Source organism: Scyliorhinus canicula, chromosome 2 (genome assembly GCF_902713615.1).
Source record: "Scyliorhinus canicula chromosome 2, sScyCan1.1, whole genome shotgun sequence".
Taxonomy (NCBI): domain Eukaryota; kingdom Metazoa; phylum Chordata; class Chondrichthyes; order Carcharhiniformes; family Scyliorhinidae; genus Scyliorhinus; species Scyliorhinus canicula.
Window position 1 is genome coordinate 3393558 of NC_052147.1, and position 26902 is coordinate 3420459.

The 26902-nt window shown below is 53.3% G+C and overlaps 1 protein-coding gene across 1 annotated transcript in view; it reads left to right on the top strand.

Moving 5' to 3' along the window:
* The window catches only part of LOC119962490 (nesprin-2-like), a 27270-nt gene extending 1000 nt beyond the window's left edge, over positions 1 to 26270 (top strand). The window contains exons 2-13 of the mRNA XM_038790435.1: positions 235 to 439; positions 2505 to 2687; positions 4444 to 4581; positions 5205 to 5359; positions 10188 to 10335; positions 11860 to 11954; positions 12083 to 12317; positions 14812 to 15006; positions 18920 to 19045; positions 22641 to 22796; positions 25205 to 25363; positions 26100 to 26270. Of these exons, the coding sequence (XP_038646363.1) occupies positions 235 to 439; positions 2505 to 2687; positions 4444 to 4581; positions 5205 to 5359; positions 10188 to 10335; positions 11860 to 11954; positions 12083 to 12317; positions 14812 to 15006; positions 18920 to 19045; positions 22641 to 22796; positions 25205 to 25363; positions 26100 to 26270 (1966 nt within the window). The remainder of the gene's footprint in view (positions 1 to 234; positions 440 to 2504; positions 2688 to 4443; positions 4582 to 5204; positions 5360 to 10187; positions 10336 to 11859; positions 11955 to 12082; positions 12318 to 14811; positions 15007 to 18919; positions 19046 to 22640; positions 22797 to 25204; positions 25364 to 26099) is intronic.
* Positions 26271 to 26902: the final 632 nt, after the last annotated feature.

Sequence of the window (26902 nt, forward strand, 5' to 3'; positions counted from 1 at the left end):
GTCAGCACCTTCAGGAGAGGAGGGGGAGTCTGTACCACAGTGAGAGTCAGCACCTTCAGGAGAGGAGGGGGGAGTCTGTACCCCAGTGAGAGTCAGCACCTTCAGGAGGGGTGTGGGTGGGGGATGTGGGGAAATGGGAAGGTGACTGAACGGTGAGCAAAGAAATGGTGAAAGTTCTTTTCTCTGTGGCTTGTGATGGGATTGTTTTGATTTGATCTCTTTCTATGGTTCCAGGTGGATACATGTTAACCAGGACATTACAGAGCAGCTTTACGCAGCGCGCACCGCGTACCAGCTCTGGGGGCAGTTCCGTGATATCTACCAGTCCACCCTGGCCAAGGTGCGGGCCATTGAGGAGAGGAGCAGACATTTGCTAATCGAGCTTTCCCTGGAGGACAGTGCCCAGGAGAAACTGCAAACTCAGCTTGTGGAGACACAGGTGGGAATCTGAGAAACCTGTCCGATTGTGGAGTTTACTGTCTGTAAATCACCGAATATCGCCTGTTTATTTGCAATCAGCAGGGCCTCCCAATGTGCAGCTTCTGTGCTGTGTGTTCCCAGGGAACGGGAATCCGATTGACATTCTGGACGGTTCGAAAAGTTTCTTTGTCCCAGAAAGCCAACTGGTTTGTTAATAACCTTTGGGGCAGAATCCTGCTGCCCTTCCACAGTCTCAGCTTCTACCTGACTCCTGTCCCCACACCAACCAGCCCACAGAGGTGACTGAGCAAGATACTGTTGTGTCAATTCTTTGTTTTCCGCCCTATTAAGGGGCAATTTAGCACGGCCAATCCACCTACCCGGCACATCTTTGGGTTGTGGGGGTGAGACCCACACAGACACGGGGAGAATGTGCAAACTCCACACCGACAGAGACCCAGAGCCGGGATCGAACCTGGGACCTCGGCGCGTGAGGCAGCAATGCTAACCACTGCGCCACTGCACCACCTGTCAGTTGTATTCATTCAAGAGCAACTAATGAATGGTCAGTGATGTTGGCTTGTCACTGACTCTCATAAAAATCTGAAATTGAGAACTGTTTATTCGGTGATTCCTGCACAGTCGAATGGCCTCCCTCACACACTGTTGAAACTTGAACATGGAGAGGCTGCAGGTACTGCTCCCTGCTGGGATACAGGCTGTGGGTATTGCTCCCTGCTGGGGTACAGGCTGTGTGGGTATTGCTCCCTGCTGGAATACAGGCCTGGAAACTGCTCCCTGCTGGGATACAGGCCGCAGGTACTGCTCTCTGCTGCGATACAGGCTGCAGGTACTGCTCTCTGCTGGGGTACAGGCAGCAGGTACTGCTCTCTGCTGGGATACAGGCTGCAGGTACTGCTTTCTGCTGGGGTACAGGCCGCAGGTACTGCTCTCTGCTGGGATACAGGCTGCAGGTACAGCTCTCTGCTGGGATAGAGGCCGCAGGTACTGCTCTCTGCTGGGATACAGGCTGCAGGTACTGCTCTCTGCTGGGATACAGGCTGTGGTTACTGCTCTCTGCTGGGATACAGGCTGTGGGTACTGCTCTCTGCTGGTGTACAGGCTACAGGTACTGCTCTCTGCTGGGATACAGGCTGTGGGTACTGCTCTCTGCTGGGATACAGGCCGCAGGTACTGCTCTCTGCTGGGATACAGGCCGCAGGTACTGCTCTCTGCTGGGATACAGGCCGCAGGTACTGCTCTCTGCTGGGATACAGGCTGTGGTTACTGCTCTCTGCTGGTGTACAGGCCGTAGGTACTGCCCTCTTCTGGGATACAGGCAGCAGGTACTGCTCTCTGCTGGGATAGAGGCCGCAGGTACTGCTCTCTGCTGAGGTACAGTCTGTGGGTCCTTCTCTCTGCTGGGGTACAGTCTGTGGGCCCTGCTCTCTGCTGGGGTACAGTCTGTGGGTCCTTCTCTCTGCTGGGGTACGATGGGCCGAGTTCCCAGGCCGATGGGCCGAGTTCCCAGGCTTTTACGGCCGTTTTCACGAACGCAAACACACCTGCTCTCACCGTTCGTGAAGACGGCCGCAAAGTGCCGTTCTGGAGAACCATGGCACCGATTGGCACGGCCGCACCACGGCCTTGTCAAGGGTGGCATGGGCCCGCGATCGGTGCCCACCGATACCCGCGCACTCTTTGTTCCTCCGCCGCCCCGCTGGATCGGTCCGCGGGGCGGCTGAGGGGCATGACGGCCCGCGCATGTGCGGGTTTCCCGCATATGCGTGATGACATCATCTGCGCATGCGCGGATTGGAGCCGTCAGCCGCCGTTACCCTTGGCGCGCGGGCTTAGCGAAGTTCGCTAAGCCCGCGATGCCGAGGTTCACGGGGCCCCGCTGCTAGCCCCGCCCGGGGGGGAGAATCGGGTCCCGGGAGGGGGCGCGGAGGCTGCCGGGAAACACGGCCAGTTTCACGGCAGCCTTTACGACTCTCCGTATTTGCGGAGAATCGCGCCCAAGGGCATTTCTTCAGTGTGGTTTTTTTATTGATCCTCATTGATGTTGTTTAATATGTGAACAGGAATCGCTAAGAGATCTCCGGGTTCTGCAGGAGGATGTGTTACAGGTGGGCGGAGCTGCAGATGCCTTGGCCACGAGGATGGACAGTGTGACGTGTGTAGCCCTTCAATCGCACTGTCGGTATCTGTCAGGGAAAGTGGCCAATCTGGAACAGTTACTGTCCGGGAAGAAAGCAGACATTGAGGTAAAATCAGCAACAGCTGACCAGGCTGTACATTCAAGTGAGGAGCTGGGAATACATGATTTTATATATAATGGTTATGATCTCACACGCTGCCACACTGTTCTATATAACCCCCCCCCCCCCAACTATAAATCACACACGTTACGGGCTTGATTTAACCGGAACAATCTGTCTGCTTTTGGGATGTTTGGGGGGGGGGGGGTTTGTGCAAGTGCAGCCCGAGATTCACCCCCCCCCTTTTTTCAAAGGCGCGTTGCCGGTTTTCTTGACCTTGGGAAGTATTTCTCCGCTGAGCCACATGGAGCCATTTCCTAGACAGGCCCAGCAAGAAAGGCTCCTCGCCAATCAGGGATCCAGAGAGAGAGATTCAACAGCCCTTTCCCGAGACCAAGTCGGGGCGGAGGGGCCGTTAAATCCTTCCCTGTATATTTATGTCACTGCAGTAATAATAATAATTATTGCCACAAGTAGGCTTACATTAACACTGCAATGAAGTTACTGTGAAAAGCCCCTAGTCGCCATATTCCGGCGCCTGTTCGGGTACACAGAGGGAGAATTCAGAATGTCCAATTCACCTAACAGCATGTCTTTCGGGACTTGTGGGAGGAAACCGGAGCACCCGGAGGAAACCCACACAGACACAGGGAGAACGTGCAGACTCCGCACAGACAGTGACCCAAGCTGGGAATCGAACCTGTAATCGAACCGGAGCCCCCGGAGGAAACCCACGCAGACACGGGGAGAACGTGCAGACTCTGCACAGTGACCCAAGCCAGGAATGGAACTGTGCTAACCACTGTGCTACCGTGCTATCCCCAATACTATTATATATAGCACCATTTTATATAATCATTTAATTTCTTTTGCTATTTTTTGTGTTATTTATAATGGTAATTTATATAGCTAATAGATCATAGAATTTACAGTGCAGAAGGAGGCCATTTGGCCCATCGAGTCTGCACCAGCTCTTGGAAAGAGCACCCTACCCAAGATCTACACCTCCACCCTATCCCCATAACCCAGTAACCCCACCCAACACTAAGGGCAATTTTGGACACTAAGGGCAATTTAGCATGGCCAATCCACCTAACCTGCACATCTTTGGACTGTGGGAGGAAACCGGAGCTCCCGGAGGAAACCCACGCACACACGGGGAGAACGTGCAGACTCCGCACAGAGTGACCCAAGCCGGAATCGAACCTGGGACCCTGGAGCTGTGAAGCCATTGTGCTATCCACAATGCTACCGTGCTGCCATATATATATGGTATATTTGTGGTAACTATTCATTATACACAATACCTAGGGGGCAGCACGGTGGCGCAGTGGTTAGCACTGCTGCCTCACGGCGCCGAGGTCCCAGGTTCGATCCCGGCTCTGGGTCACTGTCCGTGTGGAGTTTGCACATTCTCCCTGTGTCTGCGTGGGTCTCACCCCCACAACCCAAAGATGTGCAGGTTAGATGGATTGGCCATGCTAAATTGCCCCTTAATTGGAAAAAATGAATTGGGTACTCTAAATTTATAAAACAAATTATACACAATACCTCCCTCCAGGCATTACTATAGGCAGATATATTTATATAACCATTATTCAGAACTCCCCCCCCCCCCCCCCCCCCCCCCGGCTACACTGGGGAATCACTGATGTTATAGGGGTTGACCACACCCCTTGTCAGGGGCTGAGAAATGCTGCTGCTACCACTTGTGTTAATGGAGTGGTTTCCGCCCTCTACATTAACCATCTCCCTGTGATAGGACCTGATGGAGCAGCACGAGCAATTCCACAAGTGCCTTCATACCCTGGAAACTCTGGTGAATGAGTCAGAGGAGGTTCTGAAATCGGAGGACCCCGGACCAGAGCAGGTGGAAGGATTCTGCCTGGAGACATTGAAGGTATGTGCGACTGCCCTCGCCCAGTGCAACTCTTACCCCATTCTTAATAACCAGAATGCCTTCCCTTCCCACTCCCCACCCATTACCTCCTGGTGTTCCCCCCCCAGGATCTAACCTCGGTGACAACATCCTAAAGCGGAGTCAGTTTTCACATGTGTACCGATGACACCCAGCTCAACCTCGTGGCCGCCTCTCCCCATTCCTCAACTTGCTATTGAATTATCAAACTGCCTATCCAACATCCAGAGCTCGAGGAGAAACTCATCCAATAAAACACTGGAAAGTCCGAAGCCATTGTTCCTGGTCCCCACTCCAAACTCCACTTCCTCGTTACCGACTCCATCCCTAGCTGTCCTCACTCTCTCGGGCTGAAGCAGATCGATGGCAATCCTGGTCTCCGCATTTGACCCAACTCCTGACACACAGCCACTGATGCTAAATGAGTGAGAAACTCCCTCCCAGAGTGGCTGCAATAACCCCCCCTCCCAGAGTGGCTGCAATAACCCCCCCTCCCAGAGTGGCTGCAATAACCCCCCCTCCCAGAGTGGCTGCAATAACCACCCCCCCCCCCCCCCCCCCCCTCAGCTACAGCCCGTTTCTCTGCAATTGTGTCTTTGTTCCAGGGCCACCTGCTGAAGTTGAGCAGCAACTCACTGCGCCTGGAGGCTTTGAAACACCTCAGCTCCCAGCTGCCACTCAGCGACCTGGACTACAGAAGGGTTCAGGGTCTGCACCAGCGGTGGGAACAGGCTCGAGTGACAGCACGGGACCAATGCAGGTATTGTGAACACAGCCGGCTCCTGCCCCACTGCCTCCTGCGGCTCAGATCCACCAGAGCGGAACCTGGGGGGAGAAAGGATTCAATTCCAAGAGTCGCTTCCAAGAATCAAAGGAGGGCGGCTGGTCCAAGTGGCAGGGTCTCTGGGTGGGGGTCTCCCCCCCCCCCCCCCCCCCCCCCAAATAGGAAGAAACTAACTGCCTCTAGTCTGTTCCACCAATCAGCCATAGAACATAGACCATACAGTGCAGATGGAGGCCATTTGGCCCATCGAGTCTGCACCAGCCCACTTAATCCCTCACTTCCACCCTATCCCCATAACCCAAATAACCCCTCCTAACCTTTTTGGTCACTAAGGGCAATCCACCTAACCTGCACGTCTTTCGATGATGGGAGGAAACCGGAGCACCCGGAGGAAACCCACGCAGACACGGGGAGAACGTGCAGACTCCGCACAGACAGTGACCCACCAGGGAATCCTGGGACCCTGGCGCTGTGAAGCAACAGTGCTAACCACTGTGCTACCGTGCTGCCCAAAGTCAGATCCTGGCTTACTGTAACTCCGTTTAGTCATCTTCACCTGTAACTATTATCATGGGCTGTCTCACTCCCTGTAATCAGTATTATACAGAAGGAAGTGTGTCTTTTCTCACACTCGGAGAGTGAATCGCAATTAAACAATTCAGCAGCAAGTTTTTAAAATAAAAAAAGGTTATTTATTCTCGCACACTTACATAATATCTCACACTCGGTCTCACCAACGTGCGTATACACATAAATATTAGATACAGTTAAAGATGGTGCACTTTTACAGATTACAGTTAATTCAGTCTCTGATTTGCAATTTACAGTGGCAGGCCTGTGGTTTCTTGAAAGAGTTTGATGATTTAAAGTTAAACTGAGGGCCGTGTAAAGTGAAGGGTTCACAGCAGGTTGTGAGATTTCTTGTAGTTGAATATCTAGGATGTTGGTTCTCAAATGAACTTTGAAACTGGAACAGGTTAACTGTTTTGGCTGCATGATGACTCACAGCTCAAGTACAGTCTGGTCCTCAGACTGATGGGTCTACTGGTTCCTGGGGTAATAAGGGTGTAGTCCCCAAATTCTGAGGTCCGTACAGTCTAATTTGGATGGGAAAGTGCCATTGTGATAGAATGGAACATTGATAGTGGCCATTGAGTTTGGATTTTCCCTTGTGTCCAGTATGAAACATGGAGACGAGCTGTCTAGAAACTTCATGGTCTTTAGATGTTGGCCCATCCTGAAACAATGAGAGGTGTGAATTCCACAAATGTCTGTGATATACCTACACTGATGTCCGTATTTAATTAGGTATTACCTGGAGATTTGATATTCCTGCAATCCAAATAAAAAAGTCACCTGGATTGCAGCAGCCATTTTAACTGTATATTTGTCAGTAATGTTTACCAGTATTGACTGAAAGTAATACTCTGACATGGCTGATCTGGGCACACCACCATTAATACCCAACAAACATCTACCAAACTCATGTTTAGAGTCATTCTCCTCCAACCTCACCCCCTCCCTATCTCTGGAATCTCCTCCAGCCTCACCCCCTCCCTATCTCTGTAATCACCTCCAGCCTCACCCCCTCCCTATCTCTGTAATCTCCCTCAACCTCACCCCCTCCCTATCTCTGTAATCTCCCCCAGCCTCACCCCCTCCCTATCTCTGTAATCTCCCTCAGCCTCACCCCCTCCCTATCTCTGTAATCTCCCTCAACCTCACCCCCTCCCTATCTCTGTAATCTCCTCCAGCCTCACTCCCTCCCTATCTCTGTAATCTACGCCAGCCTCACCCCCTCCCAATCTCTGTAATCTCCTCCAGCCTCACTCCCTCCCTATCTCTGTAATCACCTCCAGCCTCACCCCCTCCCTATCTCTGTAATCTCCCTCAACCTCACCCCCTCCCTATCTCTCTAATCTCCTCCAGCCTCACCCCCTCCCTATCTCTGTAATCACCTCCAGCCTCACCCCCTCCCTATCTCTGTAATCTCCCTCAACCTCACCCCCTCCCTATCTCTGTAATCTCGCTCAGCCTCATCCCCTCCCTATCTCTGTAATCTCGCTCAGCCTCATCCCCTCCCTATCGCTTTAATCTCCTCCAGCCTCGCTCCCTCCCTATCTCTGTAATCTCCCTCAACCTCACCCCTTCCCTATCTCTGTAATCTCCTCTAGCCTCCCTCCCTCCCTGTCTCTGTAATCTCCTCCAGCCTCACTCCCTCCCTATCTCTACAATCTCCTCCAGCCTCACTCCCTCCCTATCTCTGTAATCTCCCTCAACCTCACCCCCTCCCTATCTCTGTAATCTCCCTCAACCTCCCTCGCTCCCTATCTCTGTAATCTCCCTCAACCTCACCCCTCCCTATCTCTGTAATCTCCCCCAGCCTCACTCCCTCCCTATCTGTAATCTCCCCCAGCCTCACCCCCTCCCTATCTGTAATCTCCCCCAGCCTCACCCCATCCCTATCTCTGTAATCTGCTCCAACCTCACCCCCTCCCTATCTCTGTAATCTCCCTCAGCCTCACCCCCTCCCTATCTCTGTAATCCCTCAGCCTCACTCCCTCCCTATCTCTGTAATCTCCTCCAGCCTCACCCCCTCCCTATCTCTGTAATCTCCCTCAGCCTCACCCCCTCCCTATCTCTGTAATCCCTCAGCCTCACTCCCTCCCTATCTCTGTAATCTCCTCCAGCCTCACCCCCTCCCTATCTCTGTAATCTCCCTCAGCCTCACCCCCTCCCTATCTCTGTAATCTCCTCCAGCCTCACCCCCTCCCTATCTCTGTAATCTCCTCCAGCCTCACCCCCTCCCTATCTCTGTAATCTTCTCCAGCCTCACTCCCTCCCTATCTCTGTAATCTCCTCCAGCCTCACCCCCTCCCTATCTCTGTAATCTCCCTCAGCCTCACTCCCTCCCTATCTCTGTAATCCCCTCCAGCCTCATCCCCTCCCTATCGCTGTAATCTCCCTCAGCCTCACTCCCTCCTTATCTCTGTAATCTCCTCCAGCCTCATCCCCTCCCTATCTCTGTAATCTCCCTCCGCCTCACCCCCTCCCTATCTCTGTAATCCCTCAGCCTCACTCTCTCCCTATCTCTGTAATCCCTCAGCCTCACTCCCTCCCTATCTCTGTAATCTCCCTCAGCCTCACCCCCTCCCTATCTCTGTAATCTCCTCCAGCCTCACCCCCTCCCTATCTCTGTAATCTCCTCCAGCCTCATCCCCTCCCTATCTCTGTAATCTCCCTCAGCCTCACCCCCTCCCTATCTCTGTAATCTCCCTCCGCCTCACCCCCTCCCTATCTCTGTAATCCCTCAGCCTCACTCCCTCCCTATCTCTGTAATCTCCTCCAGCCTCACTCCCTCCCTATCTCTGTAATCTCCTCCATACTCACTCCCTCCCTGTCTCTGTAATCTCCTCCAGCCTCACCCCCTCCCTATCACTGTAATCTCCCTCAGCCTCACCCCCTCCCTATCTCTGTAATCTCCCTCAGCCACACCCCCTCCCTATCTCTGTAATCTCCTCCAGCCTCACTCCCTCCCTATCTCTGTAATCCACTCCAGCCTCATCCCCTCCCTATCTCTGTAATCTCCCTCCGCCTCACCCCATCCCTATCTCTGTAATCCCTCAGCCTCACTCCCTCCCTATCTCTGTAATCTCCCTCAGCCTCACTCCCTCCCTATCTCTGTAATCGCCCTCAGCCTCACCCCCTCCCTATCTCTGTAATCTCCCTCAGCCTCACTCCCTCCCTATCTCTGTAATCTCCTCCAGCCTCACCCCCTCCCTATCTCTGTAATCTCCCTCAGCCTCACTCCCTCCCTATCTCTGTAATCTCCCTCAGCCTCACTCCCTCCCTATCTCTGTAATCTCCCTCAGCCTCACTCCCTCCCTATCTCTGTAATCTCCCTCAGCCTCACTCCCCTCCCTATCTCTGTAATCTCCTCCAGCCTCACTCCCTCCCTATCTCTGTAATCTCCTCCAGCCTCACTCCCTCCCTATCTCTGTAATCTCCCTCAACCTCACTCCCTCCCTATCTCTGTAATCTCCCTCAGCCTCACTCCCTCCCTATCTCTGTAATCTCCTTCAGCCTCACCCCCTCCCTATCTCTGTAATCTCCCTCAGCCTCACCCCCTCCCTATCTCTGTAATCTCCTCCTGCCTCCCTCCCTATCTCTGTAATCTCCCTCAACCTCACTCCCTCCCTATCTCTGTAATCTCCCTCAACCTCACCCCCTCCCTATCTCTGTAATCTCCTCCAGCCTCACTCCCTCCCTATCTCTGTAATCTCCCTCAACCTCACTCCCTCCCTATCTCTGTAATCTCCCTCAGCCTCACTCCCTCCCTATCTCTGTAATCTCCTTCAGCCTCACCCCCTCCCTATCTCTGTAATCTCCCTCAGCCTCGCTCCCTCCCTATCTCTGTAATCTCCTTCAGCCTCACCCCCTCCCTATCTCTGTAATCTCCCTCCAGCCTCACCCCCTCCCTATCTCTGATTCCGGCCTGTCCAGTGTTCCTGATTTGAATTCCTCCCCATTGTGGACTAGCATTCCGCTGCCTGAGGCCACGCTCTGGAATTCCCTCCGGAATTCCCTCCGGAATCCTCTCCAGTTCACTTTCTGCTCCAAACCGCACTCCCCATTTCCCAATATCTTGCCCTGTGGCTTTGGTGTGGAGTTTTGCTTTGAGCCTCCTGGAGAGTTTAATGAGAAGTCTTCCTGTCTAAATGCGGTTGTAGTTAAACCATAAAGTTTGCTGGGCTGGAACTGGTGGCTGTTTATTGTGGATAATCGCTGTCCTTTGTGGTTTCAGTAAGCTGCAGGCTGCTATGCTGCAAGAGCTGAGCTTTGGTCAGAAGTGTCAGCAATGGAGACGGTTTCTGGAGAAGATGGAGGCGACGCTGACGGTTGATATTGCCAGCAGGTCCGAAGGGCTGGAAGAACAACAGGAAACTCACGAGGTGAGGTCAGCCCCCCCCCCCCCCCCCCCCCATGGGCCTCTGGGTTACTGGCCCAGTGATGTCACCCCTCCACCTCCGTCTCACTCCCTCCCTCCCTCCCACCCGAGTTCACTGTACCCCTGTCGCAGGGTAGACATGTTTGTGCCTTAAAGGAGCAGCTAACGCGGCTGCTGTGGTTCCTACATTATAACGGTGGGCGGCACAGTCGCACAATGGTTAGCACTACTGCCTCATAGCGTCAGGGTCCCAGGTTCGATTCCTGGCTTTGGTCACTGTCTGTTAGCACGTTCTCCCCGTGTCTGCATGGGTTTCCTCCGGGTGCTCCGGTTTCCTCCCTCAAGTCCTGAAAGATGTGGAGGTTCGGTGGATTGTCAACACTAAATTACCCTCAGTGTCCAGGGATGGGCAGGTTAGGTTATAGGGAGAGGGTGGGGCGCACAAAGTTGGGTGCTCATTCAGAGGGCTGGGGCTGACTAAATGGGCTGAATGGCCTCCTTCTGCACTGTCGGGATTCTGTGACTTCAAAAGTACTTCATTGGCTGTAGAGTGCTTTGGGATGTGCCGAGGTTTATTAAGGTGCTATAGAAATGCAAATCTGGCTGAACTACTTCAGCAGACGGCTCGGTATGGTCTGTTTATTGCAGCGCTGCAAGGGACGGCTGTGGGGGGGGGGGGATTGTGAGCTGGGGGGGGGATTGTGAGCTGGGGGGGGGGATTGTGGGGTGGGGTGGGGGGGATTGTGAGCTGGGGGTGGGGGGTGGGGGGGATTGTGAGCTGGGGGGGGATTGTGGGGTGGGGTGGGGGGGGATTGTGAGCCGGGGTGGGGGGGGGATTGTGAGCTGGGGGTGGGGGTGGGGGGGATTGTGAACTGGGGGGGGATTGTGGGGTGGGGGTGGGGGGGATTGTGAGCTGGGGGTGGGGGTGGGGGGGATTGTGAACTGGGGGGGGATTGTGGGGTGGGGGTGGGGGGGATTGTGAGCTGGGGGTGGGGGGTGGGGGGGATTGTGAGCCGGGGGTGGGGGGGATTGTGAGCTGGGGGTGGGGGGCAGGATTGTGAGCTGGGGTTGGGGGGGATTGTGAGCTGGGGTTGGGGGGGATTGTGAGCTGGGGGTGGGGGGCAGGATTGTGAGCTGGGGGGGGATTGTGAGCCGGGGGTGGGGGGTGGGGGGGATTGTGAGCTGGGGGTGGGGGGGATTGTGAGCTGGGGGTGGGGGGCAGGATTGTGAGCTGGGGGTGGGGGTGGGGGGGGATTGTGAGCTGGGGGTGGGGGTGGGGGGGATTGTAGGGTGGGGGTGGGGGGGGGGGGGTTGGGGGGGGATTGTGTGGTGGGTATGGTGGGGTGGGGGGGATTGTGGGGTGGGGTGGGGGGATTGTGAGCCGGGGGTGGGGGGGATTGTGAGCCGGGATTGTGGGGTGGGGTGGGGGGATTGTGAGCCGGGGGTGGGGGGGATTGTGGGGTGGGTTTGGGGAGCCTGGCTTTAGGAGCTAACCGGACTGTTAACGTTATCTCTGCTCCTGTTGCAGATTTTGCAGACGGAGGTTTCCATTGCGCATCAGATCTTGGATTCGGTTGTTCACGAGGCACGGAACCTGCTCCCGAGGGGTGATGACCAGGAGAGGTGAGGTATTGTCTGTGTGGGGGCAATAATCCCTTTCGTTGCCAGCTAGACATTCCCGTGACGGAGTGGAAATGGGATCCGGGAAAATCGGAAAAACTTTTCTTTATAACAATGTCCTTTTTCCCCAGGAGCACTTTCATCCTGAAACTCTCCGGGCTGTGGGAGCGCTGGCACAGACTGGTCCGGAAAGTCCACCAACGCCAAGACTCCATCTGTACCCTTGCCAACCAGTGGCGCTGCTACAGAAACTCCAGAGCCAAACTACAGAAACTGCTCACCAACACATCAAAGCAGCTGCAGAACATGGCTGAGCGGAGCTGTTATGATCTGCAGCAGCTCTCGGAGCTGGCTGAGGATGTGAAGGTTCGTGACTCAATTGAAGTGTTCGAGGGGAAATATAAAAATGCAAATAGACCTGTTCCTTGGTGGGGATTTGCTGCCGTGAATGGTGTTGGACAATTAAACAACTCACTGGAGGAGGAGGCTCCACAACTATCCCCATCCTCATTGATGGAGGGGCCCAGCACATTTATGCAAAAGACAAGGCTGAGGCATTCGCAACAATCTTCAGCCAGAAGTGCCGAGTGGATGATCCATCTCAGTCTCCTCCGGAGGTCCCCAGCATCACAGATTCAGTATTCAGCCAATACGATTCACTCTGTGATATCAAGAAACATAGAACAGTACAGCACAGAACAGGCCCTTCGGCCCTCGATGTTGTGCCGAGCAATGATCACCCTACTCAAACCCACGTATCCACCCTATACCCGTAACCCAACAATCCCCCCATTAACCTTACACTACAGGCAATTTAGCATGGCCAATCCACCTAACCCGCACATCTTTGGACTGTGGGAGGAAACCGGAGCACCCGGAGGAAACCCACGCACAGAGGGGGAGGACGTGCAGACTCCGCACAGACAGTGACCCAGCCGGGAATCGAACCTGGGACCCTGGAGCTGTGAAGCATTTATGCTAACCACCATGCTACCCTGCTGCCCCTAAGAAATGGCTGAAGGCATGCTGGATGCTGCAAAGGCTCTGGGCCCTGACAATATCCCAGCAATAGGACTGAAGACTTGTGCTCTAGAACTTGCCGCACCCCTAGCCAAGCTGTTCCAGTGCAGCTACAACACTGGCATCTACCCGGCAATGTGGGAAAATGCCCAGGTATGTCCTGTACATAAGAAACAAGACAAATCCAACCCAGCTAACTATTCTTGCTGGGATATTGTCAGGGCCCATAGCCTTTGCAGTATCCAGTGCCTACTCCCCATCACCAGCAAAGTGATGGAAGGAGTCATTAACAGTGCTATCAACTGGCACTTACTCAGCAATAACCTGCTCACAGACGCTCAGTTTGGGTTCCGCCCAGGGCCACTCAGCTCCTGACCTCATTCCAGCCTTGGTTCAAACATGGACAAAGAGCTGAATGCCAGAGGTGATGTGAGAGTGACTGCCCTTGACATCAAGGCAGCATTTGACCGAGTGTGGCATCAAGCAGCCCGAGCTAAACTGGAGTCAATCAGGGGGGGGAAACTCTCCGCTGGTTGGAGACGTACCTTTAAAATTTACAGCAGCCAATTATTTTTATTTTTTCCGATTAAGGGGTAATTTAGCGCGGCCAATCCACCTACCCGGCACGTCTTTGGGTTGTGGGGGTGAAACCCACGCAAACACGGGGAGAATGTGCAAACCCCACATGGACAGTGACCCAGGGTCGGGATTCGAACTCAGCGCTGCAGTCCCAGTGCTAACCACTGGGCCGCATGCCACCCCTGGCTGGAGTCATACCTGGCATAATGAAAGATGCTTGTGGTTGCTGAGGGTCAGTCATCAGTGATGTCTCAGGGCATCGCTGCAGGAGCAGCCTCATCAATGACCTCCCTTCCACCATAAGGTCATGTTAACTCAGGGGTGGGCAAACTTTCCGTGCAAGGGCCACATTCAGAAATTCACAATTTTAAAGGGCCGCATAGTATATTAAGTAAAATAATTAATATTTAAAATAGCCAAAATAAAAGGTTTTTAAAGAAAAAAAAGCAATTAATTTTTATTAATTTTTAATTTTAAAGTAGAAACTTTGCATGAAACACGTGTTGTGCCGAGCAATGATCACCCTACTCAAGTCAACGTATCCACCCTATACCAGTAACCCAACAGCCCCCCCCCATTAACCTTAAAATAAAAAATAAAAAAATAAAAAAATAAAAAATATTTTTTTTATGACTTGATCTTGGTGGGCCGCATAAAGACCTTTGGCGGGCCGCATGCGGCCCACGGGCCGTAGTTTGCCCACCCCTGAGTTAACTCATGCTGCACTTTTTGACCTTCATTGAATTGTTTTGTTTGCTTCGAGTTAGGCTGCAAATGTTTCAAATGCATGCTTTGATTATTGCAAGCTGTACACTTTGTAATCTGAGGTTGTGATTGCAGTCTTACGATGGAATTCATTTTAAAAATGAATTTTGACATGGGCTGTAGTATTTACCTCAAAATGGCTAAATCAATAATCCTTTTACCTATCAGAAATAGTTGGTTTCCTTCAGGTGGGGAAAGAGAATTTCCATAGTGAGTTTGAGCTGGAAGGTCCTGCCTGAAAGTGGAAGCAGATTTAATCATTTCCAAAAGAGAATGAGAGAAATACTTGACCAGGAGAAATTTCAGAGTTCCTCAGGAAGAGTAGGGCCAAGTGGGATTTATTGGTATCTATTTCGAGGAGCTAGCAGGGGCACACTGGGCCGAATGGTCTCTTTCTCTGCTGTATCATTCCGCATATCCATCTGAAGAATGTTGATGTTTGGGGAAATGTTAATCAGTTTGTGTGATAACCTTAATGATTCTGTTTGTCTCCAAGCACCGAGAGAGGAATCTCCAGCACCATGAGCCCCGCTATGTACGGACACTGGAGCTGGGGAGAGAGCTCCTGTCAGCGGCTGACCCCACAACACAAACGTCGCTCGAAGGCCAACTCTCCCAGCTACAGCAGGCCTGGGAATCCACCAACCTCCAGCTAAAGGCCAAGATAACTCAACTGACCAACATCGAGAAGGTACACTCCATACCACCCTCCTCACTCACACCCACAGGCTGACCCTCACTCACACCCACAGACTGACCCTCCCTCCTCACTCACACCCACAGACTGACCCTCACTCACACCCACAGACTGACCCACCCTCCTCACTCACACCCACAGACTGACCCACCCTCCTCACTCACACCCACAGACTGACCCATCCTCCTCACTCACACCCACAGACTGACCCTCACACACCCCCACAGACTGACCCTCTCACACACCCACAGACTGACCCTCACTCACACCCACAGACTGACCCTCACTCACACCCACAGACTGACCCTCACTCACACCCACAGACTGACCCACCCTCCTCACTCACACCCACAGACTGACCCTCACTCACACCCACAGACTGACCCACCCTCCTCACTCACACCCACAGACTGACCCTCCCTCCTCACTCACACCCACAGACTGACCCTCCCTCCTCACTCACACCCACAGACTGACCCTCACTCACACCCACAGACTGACCCTCACTCACACCCACAGACTGACCCTCACTCACACCCACAGACTGACCCTCACTCCCACCCACAGACTGACCCACCCTCCTCACTCACACCCATAGACTGACCCTCACTCACACCCACAGACTGACCCTCACACACACCCACAGACTGACCCTCACACACACCCACAGACTGACCCTCACACACACCCACAGACTGACCCACCCTCCTCACTCACACCCACAGACTGACCCACCCTCCTCACTCACACCCACAGACTGACCCACCCTCCTCACTCACACCCACAGACTGACCCTCACTCACACCCACAGACTGACCCTCCCTCCTCACTCACACCCACAGACTGACCTCACTCACACCCACAGACTGACCCTCACTCACACCCACAGACTGACCCTCACTCACACCCACAGACTGACCCACCCTCCTCACTCACACCCACAGACTGACCCTCACTCACACCCACAGACTGACCCTCACTCACACCCACAGACTGACCCTCACTCACACCCACAGACTGACCCTCACTCACACCCACAGACTGACCCTCACTCACACCCACAGACTGACCCTCACACACACCCACAGACTGACCCTCACACACACCCACAGACTGACCCACCCTCCTCACTCACACCCACAGACTGACCCACCCTCCTCACTCACACCCACAGACTGACCCACCCTCCTCACTCACACCCACAGACTGACCCACCCTCCTCACTCACACCCACAGACTGACCCTCACTCACACCCACAGACTGACCCTCACTCACACCCACAGACTGACCCACCCTCCTCACTCACACCCACAGACTGACCCTCACTCACACCCACAGACTGACGCTCACTCACACCCACAGACTGACCCTCCCTCCTCACTCACACCCACAGACTGACCCTCCCTCCTCACTCACACCCACAGACTGACCCTCACTCACACCCACAGACTGACCCTCACTCACACCCACAGACTGACCCTCACTCACACCCACAGACTGACCCTCCCTCCTCACTCACACCCACAGACTGACCCTCACTCACACCCACAGACTGACCCTCCCTCCTCACTCACACCCACAGACTGATCCTCACTCACACCCACAGACTGACCCTCCCTCCTCACTCACACCCACAGACTGACCCACACTCCTCACTCACACCCACAGACTGACCCACCCTCCTCACTCACACCCACAGACTGACCCACCCTCCTCACTCACACCCACAGACTGATCCTCACTCACACCCACAGACTGACCCACCCTCCTCACTCACACCCACAGACTGACCCACCCTCCTCACTCACACCCACAGACTGACCCTCACTCACACCCACAGACTGACCCTCACTCACACCCACAGACTGACCCTCCCTCCTCACTCACACCCACAGACTGACCCTCACTCACACCCACAGACTGACCCTCCCTCCTCACTCACACCCACAGACTGACCCTCACGCACACCCACAGACTGACCCTCACTAACACCCACAGACTGACCCTCACTCACACCCACAGACTGACCCTCACTCACACCCACAGACTGACCCTCACTCACACCCACAGACTGACCCTCACTCACACCCACAGACTGACCCTCCCTCCTCACTCACACCCACAGACTGACCCTCACTCACACCCACAGACTGACCCACCCTCCTCACTCACACCCACAGACTGACCCACCCTCCTCACTCACACCCACAGACTGACCCTCACTCACACCCACAGACTGACCCTCACTCACACCCACAGACTGACCCTCACTCACACCCACAGACTGACCCTCACTCACACCCACAGACTGACCCTCACTCACACCCACAGACTGAGCCTCACTCATACCCACAGACTGACCCTCACTCACACCCACAGACTGACCCTCACTCACACCCACAGACTGACCCTCCCTCCTCACTCACACCCACAGACTGACCCTCACTCACACCCACAGACTGACCCTCACTCACACCCACAGACTGACCCTCACTCACACCCACAGACTGACCCTCCCTCCTCACTCACACCCACAGACTGACCCTCACTCACACCCACAGACTGACCCTCACTCACACCCACAGACTGACCCTCCCTCCTCACTCACACCCACAGACTGACCCTCACTCACACCCACAGACTGACCCTCACTCACACCCACAGACTGACCCTCCCCCCTCACTCACACTCACAGACTGACCCTCACTCACACCCACAGACTGACCCCCGCACACCCCCATCATCAAGGCAACAGAATTCCAAACAGTGTTGAATACAGGAGTTGAAGTTGTACAAGACATTGGTAAGGCCACACATGGAATACTGTGTTCAGTTCTGGGCACCCTATTATAGGAAGGATATTGTTAAACTAGAAAGAGTGCAGAAGAGACTGACGAGGATGCTACCAGGACTTTGATGGTCTGAGTTATAAGGAGAGGCCGGATAGGCTGGGACTTTTTTCCCTGGATTAGGGGGCTTAGGGATGATTTTATAGAGGTCTATAAAATATTGAGGGGCATGGATAAGGTAGATAGTCAACATCTTTTCCCAAAGGTAGAGGAGTCTAGAACTAGAGGGCAGAGGTTTAAGGGGAGAGATATAAAAGAGGCCAGAGGGGGAATTTCTTCACACAGAGGGTGGTGAGCATCTGGAATGGGCTGCCAGGGGCAGTGGTAGAGGCAGGTACAATGTTGTCCTTTAAAGCAGTTAGACAGTTACATGGGCAGGGTGGGTATAGAGGGATATGGGCCAAATGCGGCAAGTGGGACTAGCTTAGTGATAGAAACTGGGCAGCATGGACCAGCTGGGCCGAAGGGCCTGTTTCCATGCTGTAAAGAGCTATGACTCTGGAGTGGGGGATTCAGACCCAGATAGACATTCCCCCCCCCCCCCCCCCCCCACCCTCCCAGCTGGAGTGGTTAGGTTGTGAAGAGTTTGTTGGTTGACGGAGTGTGTCCAGGCTAGAGTTTAATGAGATATTGCACAGGACAGGTCCTCTTGAGCCTGTCGCATTTCTGTCACTTTAACTTTTAGTTATCCGTTTCCGAGTGGGAAAAATCCCAGTCACTTCAGGCCCTGTAACTGACCCAGGCTGACTGAAGAAAGAATTTATATAGCGCCACCCACCACCACAAGACCCTCCCAAATGCTTTCCGGTGAGTGAGCCCCTTTGACGTGTAATCTCTGCCATTAAGCAGGAAATTTGGGATTAGCGAAGCCGACAAACAGCAATGTGACGATGACCAGAGAATGATTTGTTCTGTTGGTTGTAAGATAAATATTGGCCTGGACACCATGGAAAGGAATCCTTCCACCCGAGAGATACGGATGGCTTTGTAACTTTGGGGACAGTCTGAATCCCTGCCATCCATCCACTATCCTGTGTCTCTGTGTTGCTCTGGACAGATGTGTGACAGATGTGGGCAGGAGGTCACTGAGTTGGGTGTCAGACTCGGAGAATTCGGAGCGGATATGAAGAAGGAGCTGCCCCAGTCCAGTGAAGACCTGAAGAGAGAGAAGAACAAACTCCAGGTAAGAGATCAATAAACAAACCGAGCATTGTGGAGGTACTCAGCAGGCCAGGCATTGGTGATGGAGAGCTGTTTCAGGTCTGTGCAAGGTTACTGTAGGGGAGATGGTGTTATTGTCCCAGGGAGATGGAGACTCAGGTTCGAATCCTACCCCGGCACATGGTGAAATTTGAATTTAGTAAAAATCTGGAATGCAAAGTCTGATTGTCGATTGGCATTTCAGAGGGTAGTTAAGAGTCAACCACATTCAGAGGGTGGCACGGTAGCACAGTGGTTAGCACTGTTTCTTCACAGCTCCAAGGTCCCAGGTTCGATTCCCGGCTTGGGTCACTGTCTGTGTGGAGTCTGTGTCTGCGTGGGTTTCCTCCGGGTGCTCCGGTTTCCTCCCACAGTCCAAAGATGTGCAGGTTAGGTGGATTGGCCGTGATAAATTGTCCCTTAATGTACAAAAAGGTTAGGTGGGGTTATGGGGATAGGGTTATGGGCTTAAGTGGGGTGCTTTTTCCTAGGCCAGTGCAGACTCGATGGTCTCTTTATGCATTGTAAATTCTATGATTCTAAGATGTGGAGATGCTGGCGTTGGACTGGGGTGAGCACAGTAAGAAGTCTTTCAACACCAGGTTAAAGTCCAACAGGTTTGTTTCAAACACGAGCTTTCGGAGCGCAGCTCCTTCCTCAGGTGAATGGGAAGGTGTGTTCCAGAAAATTTATATAGACAAAGTCAGAGATGCCAGACAATGCTTGGGAATGCGAGCATTTGCGGGTAATTCCACGTAATCCCCGCTTTGGAGATCTCTACTGCCTCCCGAAAATACACAAGGCCAACACACCAGGCTGTCCTATCATTTCAGGCAATGGGACCCTGTGTGAGAACCTCTCTGGGCACATCGAGGGCATCTTGAAACCCATCGTACAAGGTACGCCCAGCTTCTGCCGCGACACGACGGACTTCCTACAGAAACTCAGCACCCATGGACCAGTTGAACCAGGAACATTCCTCGTCACAATGGACGTCTCGGCACTCTACACCAGCATCCCCCATGACGACGGCATTGCTGCAACAGCCTCAGTACTCCACACCTGACAACTGCCAATCTCCAGACGTAATTCTGCAACTCATCCGCTTCATTCTAGATCAACGTCTTCACCTTTGACAACAAGTTCTTCATCCAGATGCACAGAACAGCCATGGGGACCAAATTCGCACCTCAATCTGCCCAATATCTTCATGCACAAGTTTGAACAAGACCTCCTCACCGCACAGGACCTTCAACCGACGTTATACACCAGATACATCGATGACAATTTTTTCCTTTGGACCCACGGCGAAGACTCACTGAAACGACTACACGATGACTTAGTAAGTTCCATCCCACCATCATAATCACCATGGACTACTCTCCAAAATCAGTTGCATTCTTGGACACACTCGTCTCCATCAAGGACGGTCACCTCAGCACTTTGCTTTACCGCAAGCCCACGGATAACCTCACGATGCTCCAGTTCTCCAGGTTCCACCCTAAACACATTAAAGAAGTCATCCCCTATGGACTAGCCCTCCGTATACACAGGATCTGCTCAGACGAGGAGGAGCGTAACAGACATCTACAGATGCTGAAGGATGCCGTTGTACGAACGGGATATGGCGCTCGACTCATCGATCGACAGTTCCAACGCACCACAGCAAAAAAACCGCACCGACCTCCTCAAAGACAAACACTGGACACAACTGACAGAGTACCCTTCGTCGTCCAGTACTTTCCCGGAGCGGAGAAACTATGATATCTTCTTTGCAGCCTTCAACACGTCATCGATGAAGATGAACATCTTTCCAAGGTCATCCCCACACCCCACTACTGGCCCTTCAAACAACCGCGCAACCTCAAACAAACCATTGTTTGCAGCAAATTACCCAGCATTCAGAACAGCAACCACGACACCACACAACCCTGCCATGGCAATCTCTGCAAGACATGCCAGATCATCGGCATGGATACCACCATTACACGTGGAAACACCACCCACCAGGTACGCGGTACATACTCGTGCGACTCGGCCAACGTTGTCTACCTCTTACGCTGCAGGAAAGGATGTCCCGAAGCGTGGTACATTGGCGAGACCATGCAGACGCTGCGACAACGGATGAACAGACATCGTGCGACAATCACCAGGCAGGAATGTTCCCTTCCAGTCAGAGAACACCAGCAGTCCAGGGCATTCAGCCTCTGATCTCCGGGTAAGCGTTCTCCAAGGCGGCCTTCAGGACGCGCGACAACGCAGAATCGCCGAGCAGAAACTTATAGCCAAGTTCCGCACACATGAGTGCGGCCTCAACCGTGACCTGGGATTCATGTAGCATTACATTCATCCCCCACCATCTAGCCTGGGCTTGCAAAATCCTACCAACTGTCCTGGCTTGAGACAATTCACATCTCTTTAACCTGGGGTTACCCCTCTCCCTGGATCTGTAATGATTTGATTACCTGCAAATGCTCGCATTCCAAGCATTGTCCGGCATCTCTGACTTTGTCTATATATATGTTTCTGGAACATACCTCTCCATTCACCTAAGGAAGGAGCAGTGCTCCAAAAGCTTGTGTTTGAAACAAACCTGTTGGACTTTAACCTGATGCTGTAAGACTTCCTATCTATGATTCTAAGATTCACATTGCTGTGGGTCTGGAGTCAGATGTAGGGCAGACCAGGTAAGGACGGCAGATTTCCTTCCCTCAAGGGCATTAGTGAACCAGTTAATGTTATTGTCATGGGAATGCCACTTTAAGAAATGTTTGTCTTCTCGAGTGGCTGCAGTGATGTCAGTGTGTGGGAGGAGCTGGGCTCTGGCTCTGCTTTTTGCTTTTGTTTTGAGCTGGAAGCTGTTTTTGCCTCTGAGTTTTAGTTTCAGTTGGAGAGCTGCATTCAAACCAAGGACGTGTATTTTGGTCTCTCTTTCTCTGCATGCTAAAGAATGTCTCCAGATCACTTGATGATTTCAAAGTAATACCTGTTTCTGTAAGGAATGCAAATCTACTGTCTTTGTTAAAAAGGGTGTTTGGCTTATGGATGTTGTTGGGAAAGTTACTAAGGGTTACCTGTAGAGTATTGTATCTTTGGGGGGAGTATCCATGTTGGTAGTTGCTGAGATGTTTACTGTGTGTTTATGAAATGTTAACTGGATTCATAGAATAAACATTGTTTTTGTTGAAAAATACTTTAGATCTCTGTTGCATCACAGCTATAAAGTGGGCCGTGTGCTCCCCATAACCAAAATCTATTAAAAGTTGTGGGTCAGGTGAACTCCATGATGTGCTTTGGGGTTCTCTAAACCCTGGCCCAAAATATTGTGACAATTGATATTTTCATAGTCACCATCTCTGAGACTAGCCTCTCATTCAAACCCCCCACTGACACAGGGTCAGCCTGGGTGGCTGGGTCACCAGCCCAGTGACATTACCACCACACCATTACTCTGAATCAATCCTCATCGTCACCAATCCCCTCCACTTCCTCACCGTTTGCCCATTACTACAGATAGCCGACACCGTCCACGCCCCGCGGACGGGGAGATGTGTAACTGCTTCTGTTTTGAATGGCAGGAGATGGGAGAACCATTGCGATTCTGGTCCAAGAGGCTCTCAGAGCTGGGCAGAGTGAAAGCCGACCTCAGCGAGCACCTTGTGCCATTTGCAGCCGCTGGATTCCAAGAAGAGGTGTCGATTCTGGAATGTCTGTGGGAGCAGTTGGATGTGACGGTACGTTCCTCCTGTTTAGGCAGCACAGCCACCGGACACGACACAGCCTCACCGTCTCCCCTGGCAACTGCCTCTGAGAAACACGGCTCACTTATCCAGCAAACTGGAGGCAATGGATGGCAATTAGTGGGAAAAGGTTTTTTATTAAAATATTTTTATTCAAGGCTTTTTACGGATATACATAAAAATATTAATCAAAACATGAACAGGAACCACAAGCCCCCAACCTTCCCTCATACCCACGACACCGTGCCCCCTCTTCCTAATTTGCCCCCCTTATCCCTCTTCACCCCCCCCCCCCTTAATCCTCCTTGAAGAAATCAATAAACGGTTTCCACCTCCGGCTGAACCCCTCTACCGACCCCCGCAGAGTGAACCTGACCTCTGACCTCCGGAATTCGGCCAGGTCGCTCACCCACACCGCAGCCTTCAGCGGCTCCCAGTCCCCCCAACACAACAGAATCTGTCTCCAAAACATCGGCCTCTCTTTTCCCCCTCCCGGATCTTCCGACACCCTAAATATCGCCATCTCGTGACCTGGGGCCACTCCCACAACCAAAATGGACATCACATCCGAGAACCCCTGCCAGAACCCCTCAGTCTTGGAAACGCCTACAACATGTGGACCCCCCCCCCCCCCCCCCCCCCCCCACCCCCAAAGAACCTGCTCATCCTCGCCACTGTCATGTGGGCCCGATGCACCACTTTAATCTGAATGAGGCTTAAACTCGCCCACAACGAGGACACGTTCACCCTCCGCAAAGCCACAGCCCCCCCGTCCCGGCCCCCACCTCCTCGCCCAACTCCTCCTCCCATTTGCATTGAATCTCCTCCACCAGAGCGCCCTCCCTCTCCATCAACTCGCTGTATATACCCGACACCCTCCCCTCCCCAATATCATCCTCCGACAACAACGTCTCCCCCCCCAACACCGGAGGCGGCATTCCGGGAAGGACAGCACTCTCCTCACAAACTTCCTCATCTGCCGGTACCTGAACCCGTTCCCTTTTTCCAACTCATAATCCCTCCAACTCCGCGGACGTACCCCTGATGGAGTACTCCCTGACGTACCCCACCCCCACCTGTCGCCACCCGCACTCCCGGACCCTCCCATCCAGCCCCGGCAGCACAAACCTGTGGTGGTCACCATACCGGTGCCCACAACGACGAGCCCACCACCCCGAAATGCTGCCCACACTGGCTCCACACCCGCAACACCGAAACCACCACTGGACTCGCGGAGTAACTGACTCCGTGGAGAGGGCGCCAACAGCAGTGCCCTCAAAACCATCCCCCTACCCGACACCACATCCATCCGCCCCCACACCGACCCCTCCTTCACCGCCCAGTTCCTCACCCTTGCAATGTTGGCTGCCGGAATGTCAATTCCCCAAACCTCCTCTCCTATCCTCGGGCATTGATCGGGAACACCTCGCTCTTCCCTTCTTTCACCAAAGCGAAAGGTCACGAAAGGGAGGGAGGCTGGGAATGGGAAGCGCTGATGGCAACAAATTCTGGCCTTGCCCTAGACACCCACATGAACAAATCATTGTTTGGCCAGTTCAGACGGAGGAGGAGTGACCATGTCTCTGGCCCAGAGAACTCAAGGCCGATGCAAACTGTTAGGGTGGAGGGCGGTCAGCGGGAATGGAGGGCGGTCAGCGGGAATGGAGGGCGGTCAGCGGGAATGGAGGGCGGTCAGCGGGAATGGAGGGCGGTCAGCGGGAATGGAGGGCGGTCAGCGGGAATGGAGGGCGGTCAGCGGGAATGGAGGGCGGTCAGCGGGAATGGAGGGCGGTCAGCGGGAATGGAGGGCGGGTCAGCGGGAATGGAGGGCGGTCAGCGGGAATGGAGGGCGGTCAGCGGGAATGGAGGGCGGTCAGCGGGAATGGAGGGCGGTCAGCGGGAATGGAGGGCGGTCAGCGGGAATGGAGGGCGGTCAGCGGGAATGGAGGGCGGTCAGCGGGAATGGAGGGCGGTCAGCGGGAATGGAGGGCGGTCAGCGGGAATGGAGGGCGGTCAGCGGGAATGGAGGGCGTTCAGCGGGAATGGAGGGCGGTCAGCGGGAATGGAGGGCGGTCAGCGGGAATGGAGGGCGGTCAGCGGGAATGGAGGGCGGTCAGCGGGAATGGAGGGCGGTCAGCGGGAATGGAGGGCGGTCAGCGGGAATGGAGGGCGGTCAGTTACTCGGCTAAGAGGGAGGAAGACAGAATGCAATGATGGGAAAATGAGTGTCCCGTTTGACGAGCAGTACTTCTGGAACGTTTTCCTGGTACAAACGCGAGTTGTGATGTGTAATGTTGGACTACCGGCCTCTCTGTCTCGGCTGCAGTTCCTCCTGTCTGATACAAAGTGCATTTATCTCTTTGCAGTAATGCACTAATTGGCTCTGTCCACTAATCCTGTAGGTGTCCTTGCGAAGATTGGAGATAAGTGACCGGCTCAAACAGTGGGTCGTGTTTAACACCAAGAACAAGCAGCTGGAGGACTGGCTCAAGCAGATGGAAGCTCGAGTCTCTCAGAACACAGGCAGTGGTGTGGAGGAGATGATCGAGAGGCTCCAGAAGGTGAGTGAGGGATTCTTTATCATTGGTCTTTGCTGAGTTAGTTTTAATTAAATTCATTCTCGGGGATCTGGGTACCGCTCGCTAAGTCAGCATTTATTGTTCATTGCTAATTGCCCCTGGGAAGGTGGGTGGTGAGCTGCCTTCTTGAACCGCTGCAGTCCCTGAGGTGTAGGTACACCCACTGTGCTGTTAGAGAGGGAATTCCAGGATGTTGCCCCAGCGACAGTGAAGGAACGGCCGATATATTTCCAAGTCAGGGTGGTGAGTGACTTGGAGGGGAACCTCCAGGTGGTGGGGTTCCCAGGTATCTGCTGCCCTTGTCCTTCTAGCTGGTAGAGATCATGGGATTTTTTTTCCAATTAAGGGGCAATTTAGCGTGGCCAATCCACCTACCCGGCACATCTTTGGGTTGTGGGGGTGAGACCCACACAGACACGGGGAGAATGTGCAAACTCCACACAGACAGTGACCCAGAGCCGGGATCGAACCCGGGTCCTCGGCGCCGTGAGGCAGCGGTGCTAACCACTGCATCACTCCGCCGCTCGCTCAGAAAATTATACGGATAGATTGGATGATATTGGCCAGTATCTCCTTGGGTTTAGAGAATTGTGAGGTGATGTAATTGACTTGGTTCTGAAAGGTTGCAGCTGGATGGAAGAGTTGGAACTGGGCTGAATGTGTCTGTTCTGTGAGCTGTGCCTCAGTTTGAGGTGATTGTCTGTGATTCCCGTTTCAGGATTGTATGGGGGAAATTAAACTCTACAACAGGAACAAAGACCAGCTGTCACAGCTGGGTGGAGAGCTGATCAAAGCCAGCGACACGTCGAAGGCCCCTGAGATCGACAACAAACTTCATCTCATCAATAGCCACTGGCAGCACCTCCTCGAAGTGATTGAGGCCAGGTAAAGGGGTGGGCAAGGGGCAAGGGGGCAAGGGGAGGAGCTGATGGAAGGGCTAACTGAGTGGGAGAGGTGGAGAGCAGAAAGGGACGAGGCAAGAGAGAGGTGTGACTGCAATGGGGTGTGGGTGGGGTGAGGCCGTATGATTCCACCATGATCACACCACCTTACATGCTTTACAATTTGTCAGGTGACACAGCATTGAAGCTGGCCCCAGTTTAGAGAGAGAAAAATCAAACCAACCCACCAATCACCTACCTGCTATCTAATTAATGTCTCTGGGATTCTGACACTCCTGCTCCCTCTCCCTCCTTATTTTATAGACTAGCACCTCCCACACTGCACCAAATTCTCAACCCAACATACCAGCTCTTCGAAAGAACTATCCAATTAGTCCTATTCTCCTTTTGTCCCCATAACCCTGTAATTTTTGTGTTTGTCAGTATTTATCAAGTTCCCTTTGAAAGTTGCTGCCAAATCTGCTTCCACCTCCCTTTCAGATACCACATTCCAGACTGTGTAAAATAACGGGCTGAATTTCCTTTTGCTTCTTTTGTCAGTCGCTTTAAAGCTGACTCTTCTGGTTGCCACAGTGACACAGTGGTTAGCACTGCTGCCTCTCAGCACCAGGGACCTGGT